The sequence below is a fragment of the Perognathus longimembris genome, chromosome 1 (assembly GCF_023159225.1).
Source record: "Perognathus longimembris pacificus isolate PPM17 chromosome 1, ASM2315922v1, whole genome shotgun sequence".
NCBI lineage: Eukaryota > Metazoa > Chordata > Mammalia > Rodentia > Heteromyidae > Perognathus > Perognathus longimembris.
Genome location: NC_063161.1, coordinates 99,191,915 through 99,201,332, shown reverse-complemented (window position 1 = coordinate 99,201,332; position 9,418 = coordinate 99,191,915). Strand labels below are relative to the sequence as shown.

The following is a 9,418-nucleotide window of genomic DNA, read 5'->3' as shown; positions in this document are numbered from 1 at the left end:
CATGCTGTGATAAACATCTGCAGGCCTCTGCAACTGGCAACTGAGCCATTTGAATAGTAATTTTTTTTAATCTCAGAAAGAAAAACTATACTGAAAGCCTTTGATACTGATGCAAATGTGAGAGACACCAACTAGTGCTCAGGGGCCAGCTGGGAGCCATGAGTGTGCCTGCACCTAAATGCCTGCTGTCACCAGACCTTCTGAAGCAGAGACCCACTCAAGAACTGAGACACAGGCTAGGCACCAATGTGGGCTGCACTGAAAGCACCCTTGCTTCATGGTTCCCCCACCCTAAAATCATCAAGGGAAGCAGAAACATTCAAAGGGATGTTCCTTTCCCAAATAGTGGCTGGAGGCCTTCCATAGATTGCCACCACTGAGAAAAGACACCAGGGACCAGAGAGTTAAAAGAAATCTACCCTCAAAACGCACATCATCCTATAAATAAGATGTTACACTTGATTTCCCTTCAAATTAATTCTACTTTGTCCAACAATATGAAATTATGATTCTATAAATATGCAACCAGCCCTAACATTCTCCTTAAAGTTATGTTTGCCTCTGTCTATGTACTTCAAAATGCAAAACTAGGCCCAAGGATACAACTCAGTGGTGGAATGCTAGCCTGCCTTTGCACCTGGCCTTTGGTTTGATCTGCACCACAACAAAATAAACAAGCAAATTCATCTAAAACTAAAGCTTTTTAGGAATACTCTTGTGACCACCAAGCACCAGTAGGCTCACTTGAAAATTCAGAGAATCACAGAAAAATAAAGAAACCATTTTCAAGGGCACTGTTTCATCTAAACAGAGATAGCTATTTGCCTGCACAAATAATGGGCCTTTGAAAGATGATGTTCATTTTATTGCTTTCTGAAATGTAAAGCACAGAAACTTTGCAATTTGCTTATTCGGCAAGTTCCAAGTTTAAATATATTTATGTGATATGAAAAGGTACATGCATGTGAATAGATAGAATTTGCAAGAATCATCATTTACATTAGCAATTTCTTTATACAAACATTTATTAAAAAAAAAAAAAAGCACATGGCAAGAATGCTCAGAGACTGCAGAAAAATCCAGCTGTCCATCGGAGCAGCCTGTCACTGAGAGACATGAGTGATGGCAGATGAGGGCCTCTTGAGAATAGACTCAACAGAAAACGAGAGCGGTTCATTCACCGAGAGTTTTGTTCCAACTTGTTTGGCTACGAAAAGGTCTTTTACACACCTATCTATTGTAAATGTGTACTTCTGATTTTCCTGGACCAGACACTCCCTGCGTTTCTTTGGGGTCTCTTCAAAGGTGTCTTTGACAAATGGTGTTTTCAACTCGGGACCTGATTTGTCACTTCGGGTTTGCTGGAGTAGTGAATGGAATGGATTAGGTTTAAGTGGCATAGGGTGCCTGGTGTTTTCTTTGCTGATCTTGTTTAAGACGTGCCCTTGAGCTGCCAGAGAGTCCATGTCAACAACAGGAGAGAAATTCCGCCCGGGTGGGGAGAAAGCAGACCTCTCAGGGACAGCCTGGTGACCCTGAAGCTCACCTCTGGACGTCTGGATCTCCGGAGTATGAGGCAGCACCATGGAGCCTTCCAGTTTGGGAGGCAGCATGTCATGTTCTGCATGGAGCCCATCCTGGACTCGAGGTCCTTTCAACTCCCAGCTGGCCCCTGGCTTCAGGGCTTGGACTGATGTGGTGGCATTTAGCAAGCATTGCTGATAAAGGAGTGTGTCACTGATGGGACCACACTTAGGCCAAACAAAAAATCTTGAAGACAAAGGATATTGTCTATAAGTTGTGGCCACACTGACATTAGAAGAAATCAGTTCCATATTCCCAGATCCTGAATACTGCATGGTGAGATCAAGGCAGGTGGGCATCAAATTGCAGAATTCCTTGCTCGGTGGCTCCCCTGGGGAAGGGCTATAAGCACTTTTGTAGCAGTTGTATTCAGGTCCTGGCACCATGCGGTTGGGCAGGAACAAAGCAGCAGTTTGGGAAGTTTCCAACATCTCTCTCTCTTTGTATTCTCTTTCCAGCATAATGTTCTCCAATTCCTTGTCAGCAAAGGCCCTTCTTTTCCTCATCCTGTCACTAACTGGAGGAGGTAGAGGTAGGCTCCCTCCTAGGTAGGCCTCTGCTGTTATGGGGCGATAACCTAAAACATGCAAATATGTGCACAGAAAAGAGATTAGCATTTAGGGAAGAAAATCTGCAAAACCAGAAGGCAAAAGGAAACACCAAAACTCCATAGAACAATTGTGTACAATTCTAGATCCCTAATATTTTTTAATAGAAAGCAAAAGTATAGGTTCAATTTAGAATGGTTTCCTCTGGGGAAAATATTTCCATCTTGTAACTTTTGTCCCTGATTTTTGGTATGTGTATATATATATATATATATATGTCTATATATTTGTATGCATATGTATGTATATATATATGTCTATATATGCATACAAATATATGAGATATATGGGTTTATTTGTTTGCTTAAACAAGTGTACTTTATTGACTATGACAAAGATGCCCATCTTGCTTCAACCAATGCTTTCTTTCCTTTTCATCTTTGTTCATTATTTTGAAAGCTATCTAGACAGTGACGCATGCCTATAATTCTAGCTACTCAGGAGATTAAGATCTGAAGATCTTCAAAGCCAACCTGAGCAGGAAAAGTACATGAGACTGTTAACCCCAATTAATCAACAAAAAAGTCAGAATTAGAAATGTGGCTCAAGTGATAGTAAAAAGCTAAGGAACAGTGCCCAGGCCCTGAGTGCAAGCCCTAGTACTGGCACACATAAAAAAAAAAAAAGGAAAAATATATCTATACCTAGAGCTGAAGTCACCTTTATTTTCTAAAGATGCCTCATTATGTACATATTGTTACAGTTGTAGAATAATCCAAGGAGAACTAGGAGAAAAAGAAAAAAGAAAGTTAAAGTAGATTAGTGAAGAGAAAAAGAACAAAAAAGACCTAAGGAAATAGAGAAGCATAGAAAATTGAAAAGTGCTGTTAACTAGTCAAACATACTTTGCAATGGACAATTTAGCCAGGCCTTCCCCTTAACAACCAGCATAAATAAAGAAAAGCAAAACAAAATTGGGGGGAGTGGAGCCAGCAAGGGTATTCCCAGTTATATTAAAAAATAACAGGTTTGAAGCATTTTTCCCAAGCTCAATCATGTTGGCCAGATACCAAAATGGTTGAACAAGCGATCATTAGAATGAAGATTAAGTCATCACACATTTCATGACTAGAAACAAAATCGAAAACAGAGATTAGTGTAATGTAAACAGAATTCCTGGTGGCATGAAATACTTAAGAGTGTGTCATCATTTCCAAACACTCACCACTATCAAATTTGTTTGAAGGATCCGTTGTGATGTTTGTGCTTACATAGTGACCAACCCATTGTATTCATTTGCAAATAAAATAAAATTTGAAAATTAATGTTTCCAATTTATTTGCTAAGTGTTTGCCAGGAAGTTATTTACTTGACTCTACTGTTCCATTTAGTCCTCCCACTTCTCAAATTGCTTTGGCAAAGTTTCAATTTATCAGTGTGGTTCCTATGGTTATAAATCTGTTTACCCAGTATGTAACCCAATTCATTTTTACTTCATGAGAATCTTCTCTAAGGTCAGAAGTGCACAGCATAGGGTGAGACACAAAATTTAAAACCTGCCTAGAGTCAACTAAATTCAGAAGCAACACAAGAAAAGGAATGAACAAAAGAAAGAAAGAAATCAATTATCTATTCACTTTAAGAAAAAAATGCTTTCCATCTGAACTTTCTAATGTGCCTTTGAATGATTAAAGCAAACACAAAATTTCTTTTAGGTAAATTTGAAGAAAATTTAAAGAACCCAAAAGGAAACAGTGAGAGATAGACCAGCTATCACTTAGCAAATTAATTAGTAAACACTACCCAAACAATGATGCTGTTGAATATCAGCAGTACATTAAGGAAAAGGAACAGAATGTAAAAACCTGGAGAGAATTAGATTTCACACTGCTCAAATTCAAACTCTGCTTTGCTTGTTTGACTCAAATCTTTTTTTTAGATTCTACAACCTTGACTGTCCAAGGTGACAAAATGTAGAATAGTACCAATTATCCAAATGACCAAGGAGAGAAGGGTACAATAGAAAAGCATAGAATCTGAAGTTGAATCTCATACTAGAAGTTTTGATTGATCACCGATAGCTGACTTTGCTTCACATACTCTGTCTATGTAACCCTGTACAGCTAAGGAAAGAGAAGGGGGCTGTGGTATGTGAGCATTTTTATTCACTTATTTCTTTCCAAAACATCTGCTCCTGGATCATTTGGCAGTGTATAGCTAGCTATATATACACTGGGACACATTTCACATGGACTCCCACTTAACCCATTAGCTATTAATACAGAAAAATGATCAGGGTTGTTAAAAAGTGATGATGACAGCAAGTATGCACATTCCTGGACCTTAATTTCCTTCCTAGAGGAATATTTTCTAATAGAAATTGCCTTCTCTGCAGATACCTTCTTCATGCGTTAATAAGTATGAAGTAGAACACCAGTGCCTATAATCCTAGCTACTTGGGAAGCTGAGATCTGAGGATTGAGATTCAAAGCCAGCCCAGCAGAAAAGTCCCTGAACCTCTTATCTCTAATGAACCATCAAAAAGCCAAACATGAAGCTGTGGCTCAAGTGGCAGAGCTGTAGCCTTGAGCAAAACAAAACAAAACAAAAAGAAGAAGAAGAAAAAGAAAAAAATTATGGCATGTGTCTCAATGAGAGTCACTCAACTCAGTTCAAGAGGCTAAAGAGTAATTAAGCATTGCTTTACCTTCTAAAATGCTTTTGGCCAGCAAGCTAGGTGTCCTGACTTGCCTCTGGTACACAGCTTTGCGCTCGAAATTATTCTGTTTCCCAGAAAGTCCCTTCTTGTCCTGTAAACACAATAAACATAATCACTGCCCTGAAAGTACAAAAGAATAAAGGGATACTAATAAAGCTTCAAAAACCTGCACCAACCTAAATGTACTTATTTTGCTATCCTAGGGGTGTGAGGGGGAGGAACTATTCTAAACAAATTAGTATGCAGATGCCTTCATATCAGGGTAACCAGTTTGAGGCTCTCTCTTGAGCCTGTAACTAACAAGCAGTCACTCCAGAAATCCATCAGGAAAAACGTACCACAAGTGACATTGTAGGAAGGTGAAGTGAATGGCTAAGGGGTCCCTGCTGATGGCTACTTCGGGATGCTCATGGGGGGGGGGGGGCGGTGTGAAAGCTTACAGGACCTTTCCACTGCCGTTGAGCAGAAAGGGGTGGTATTCTTTCCAGAAAAGGTGGATAAAATGAGGTGATAGAGAGTGAAATAGTCTTCCTGCATCCAGCTCCCTCCTTTTTCTCACCAAGCCCCTTCTGTCACCCCCAGGTCAGTGGGATTCTGGAATCTCCTCTATTCGGATGCAACCCAGTGGGCAGTGGGCAAGTTTGGCCAGAAGAACAAGAACAAGCAATGACGGATGTTCAGTGAGGCAGCAGGATCCCCGAAGTGAGGAGGCTGCACACTCTCTTGCTTTATTTAGCGTGTATGCTGACCTAGTTGATATCTGTCAGAAAGGTGGAATGAAAAGCTCTCCTGGAGCCGGGAGCTATCCGTGACAGAGCTGTAGCTAGCATGAATGTGACCCTGGGTTTCATCCCCAACATGGATTTTTTTTTCTGTTTCATCTTCTCTGCAACTGGAAAGAGACTCCTTGAAGCTTCTCTTGTTTGCCCTGACATCTCCTGTTTAAAATAAAATAATAAAATAAACCCAAGCCTCTCTCCTGAGGAAGATCGTTGCTCTCTTTACACCTGAGCCCAATAGTGCCATCTGAGCCCTGCAAAAATTCTTTGGCAGTTTGTGTCCACACCCGCCGGGGGCTGCAGACACCTAACTTTCGTCTCCTGGGTAAAATGTGCGGCCAAACTGATCCTGTCCCTAAAGGTGACTGCGGAGCACCGTGGGCAGGACCTGCCAAGACTACCTTCCGGGAACAAGGCTCTGGGCCAGGGCAACCTCTCTCATCCTGCTCCACCCCACCACCAAAACTAACTGAAATAAATCAACAGCCAGGCCACAAGCCCTCAAACCTATAATCCTAGCCAGCCAGGAGGCTGAGATCTGAGGATCGGGCTCAAAGCCAATAATGAGATTCGCATCCCCAATTAATCACCAACAAAGAAAAAACAGATATGGAGATATGGTTCAAGTGGTAGGGAGACAGTTTGGGGAAAAAATAAAATAAAATAAAAAAAAGCGAAGGGGCAGCGCCCAGGCCCTGAGTTCAACCCCCCAAAACCGGCACTAAAGTAGCAGTAATAGTAATAATAATTAATAATCATAATAATAAAATAACAATTTCCTCTTCATGTGCCAAATGCACCTCGTTACATTCAAAGCCTCTTGCTCTGCTTTTTAATACAAATTAATTTCCCGCCAAGTTCTCCAAGGATGCCCAGGGCATTCTCTCCCTCCCAACGCTAATGCCTAGTGAGGGGGCTCCACTTAGAGGAACAAAGAGAGAGTGGGTCGCTGCCGGGTCCCCTCCTGACTGCCAGTCACACCAGGACTCCAGGGGACACGCACCTCGGTGGCCTGCTGCCTCCGGAGCGCCACCTGGGCAGCCATGACGCGCTGGCGCTCCACCACCAGCAGGCAGTTGGCACACTGGCAGTCCCGCCAGCGGCAGAAGCGCTTGTGGCCCTTGAGACAGGACACCACGCCGTGGTTGCGGCAGCGCGCGCACTTGGGCGTGCGGCTCAGCTTGCGCGGCTCCGAGCTGCAGCCGGCATGAGCCTCGCGCTCCCCGGGACCCGCCGCAGATGGCAGCAAAAGAGGCGCAGGTGGGGACCTCGGTGGCAGTTCCCCCGGTTGCTCCGGCCCTCCCGGCACCCGCGGCGATGGCGACGCGCTCGCCTCCTCCATATCACCCTCCTCCTCCGGGTCCGGATCCTCCACGTCGTCCTCCTCTTCTTCTTCCTCGCCATCCCCGGTGGCCGCTGGCAGGCTGGGCGCTGGCGGCGACGGTGACGGCGGCGCCCCACAATTGTCCTCCTCCAGCTCCAGGCTCTCCACGTCGATCTCCCAGTCCCCGGCTCCAGGACCTGCTTGCCGATCGGCCATGGCGCGCGTGGTGCCGCGCTAGTATCAGCCGCCCACGCTCTGGAGAGACACAAAAGGGTCCGAAGACCCGCCCAAGGTCGTCAGGGACCAGCCCCGAGCCTCGGGCCCCAGACTTCTACCAGGCCAGTCGTCTGCCTCAAGTTCCCGGTTCTAAACCCCTCTGTCCCATTCAGACCGCTCATGTCTTGTATCTCTTCTGGTATCTCACAAGGCCCCAGCGATCCACAGTCCAACAGGGGTTTTATTTTTATTAATTCCAAGTAATCTATACGCACCTGACTCGGCACCCCAGCCCTCTCTGCGCTTTCCAGAAACAACCCCCCTTCCCCCCCCCCCCGTAACTCATACACCAAAGTCTTTCCTTTGCCTAGATCACCCTAAACCTCAGGCCTTGCCATACCCAAAAACGTTTTAAAAAACAAACAAACATATCGATGGAAGTATTCTTTTACTTAAGTTCCCCAAATGCCTCTCATTCTCCCACACCACTACCAGGACCCAGAAGAAGGTCTTCCCATAATCCTCTTCATCCACAAATAGTCATCTGAAAACCAATCTTAACTATAGCCCTGGAGAGGCACTGAGCATAAAGCTGCAGTCACTCAACCAGCACCCACCTGCACTTGGCCTCGCACTGGGCTGAGCCGCGTGGGCTACACGTTACTTGGGGCTTCTTGATCCCCACCAAAGCAAGACAAGCAAGTCCAACAGAACCCACCCGGAAAGATGGCTCGAGCCCTTTGCCCTCCCGGCGGCAGGCATCACCGAACTCACCAAAACTCTGAGGCCCAGTCTAGCAGCAGCTGAGTCGAAAGATCTGGCTTTAGGATCTGGTGGCTGCAAACAGTGCGCGCAAACAGAAATCAGGGGATCGCCACCCCGCGCCACGAAACCTGAGGGTGAGGACGACCGAAGAGGGCCAGGAGCCGCCACAGGTGGGCGTGGGTGTGAGGGAGGGAGAGGGGGTGGGAGCTCAGAAGAGGGAGAGGTGAATCAAATCCTCCCCCAGCACATCCCAAACTGCTCAGTTCTGTTCGGTCTTCCAGTCTGGGGCTTTGCCTTTCGCTAAGACCGCTTTCGACTTCTTCTGACCCCAAGAGAGCTGGCAAGGTCCGACCGCACACAGCCCTGGTCCCCAGCTCTCCACGCAGCCGCTCACCGCGGGCGCACGCAACGGCGTGGTGTGCGGCGCACTCTCCGCAGTCTACAGCCTCCGCTCGCCTTTCTAGTATTATCCACTCGCCTCCCCACCCTCCCCCAGATCCGCGTCCTCTGATTGGCCAGTTGTCAGACGGTGTGCTCGCTGATTGGTCGATGCTAGCAATCTGGGGCGTCCTCCTTCTCCTCGTTTCGGCGGCGTACGCACTCCGGCTCGCCAGGCTCCAGCAGAGTCAGCCCGCCAAGCCTTCGATGCAACGGGGTCCCAGTTCCTGAAGCTAAAACCTGAAGCGTGACCGCGCCTGTGGGAGAGAAGTGCTCATTTACCTTGCGATCTAGGAAACTAGCAGAGACAAAACTCTTATGCATCGCGTGGCCCACCAGAGAAGGTAAAGCAAATCAGGAGGCCGAGATCAAAAAGGCTAGAGCCCATCCCTCATTATCAGCATCTCCAGTATTTTCTCCGACTCAAATCATTGCAAAGCTGGGCGTGGAGATGATGCCACTCTAGGGGGCACAGGCGACATCCTCTTTTCTCCTCTAAGACTCAGTCATTTTCATAGTCAGCGTGCATATGACCCGTGGGTGTTTTTCATTTTTGATTAGCGTTGTTCATTTTGGAGATTTAAAAAAAAAAAATGTTCCTCATTTATTTCACCGGGCTTGTGAGGAGGTGGCCACGTCACTTCTGTTTTCTGCTATTTGAAATAATGATCACAGTTAATTTGGACCAGGATAGGAATGCATGCGATTGATTGCTCTGTGGAGAGTATGTGCACTAAGCATGTATTTAAACATAGTTCTGTTGATAATGAGCTGCTTTTGGGTGTGCATGAATATATTTGCAATGAAAACAGACTTCATCTCCCACAAAAATCTTCCAAAAAAAAAAGGAAAACAAAAACATTTTTTAAAAGTTGCATTTCCAGTCAATGAAAGGAAGGACTTGATCCTCTAAGTCAACTCTACTTCGGTATTTGTTTAACTAAATTTAAAAATCACATAGACGCTTTTCAAGTTGCCTTCCTTACTTAAACAATCAAGCCCTCTCAAGAAGGATCTACTTGTGAAACCGAGTAGGAATTTTTAA

At 45.3% G+C, this 9,418-nt stretch overlaps 1 protein-coding gene across 3 annotated transcripts; it reads right to left on the bottom strand.

The window, feature by feature from the left end:
• Positions 1-1,032: 1,032 nt before the first annotated feature.
• Positions 1,033-8,355, bottom strand: Dmrt2 (doublesex and mab-3 related transcription factor 2). 3 transcript variants are annotated; one of them, XM_048333105.1, is made up of 5 exons: positions 7,945-8,355; positions 6,634-7,209; positions 4,840-4,942; positions 2,837-2,917; positions 2,052-2,161 (listed from the first exon to the last, which is right to left on the bottom strand). In XM_048333105.1, the coding sequence occupies exons 2-4, from the start codon at positions 7,168-7,170 to the stop codon at positions 2,862-2,864; spliced, it is 696 nt and encodes a 231-aa protein (XP_048189062.1). In that variant the 5' UTR covers positions 7,171-7,209; positions 7,945-8,355; the 3' UTR covers positions 2,052-2,161; positions 2,837-2,861. The 3 variants fall into 3 exon arrangements, with proteins under 3 accessions (XP_048189043.1, XP_048189052.1, XP_048189062.1); XM_048333086.1 differs by lacking the exon at positions 2,837-2,917 and having other exon boundaries at positions 1,033-2,161; XM_048333095.1 differs by lacking the exons at positions 4,840-4,942; positions 6,634-7,209; positions 7,945-8,355 and having other exon boundaries at positions 1,033-2,161; positions 2,837-3,722.
• Positions 8,356-9,418: the final 1,063 nt, after the last annotated feature.

Excerpts from the sequence above, each read along its gene's own strand:
- Dmrt2 (XM_048333086.1), bottom strand. The coding sequence starts at position 7,170 with ATGGCCGATCGGCAAGCAGGTCCTGGAGCCGGGGACTGGGAGATCGAC. Across the intron at positions 4,943-6,633 it reads GGAGGCAGCAGGCCACCGAG|GACAAGAAGGGACTTTCTGG; the intron begins GTGCGTGTCCCC and ends TTGTGTTTACAG. Across the intron at positions 2,162-4,839 it reads GGCCAAAAGCATTTTAGAAG|GTTATCGCCCCATAACAGCA; the intron begins GTAAAGCAATGC and ends TGCATGTTTTAG.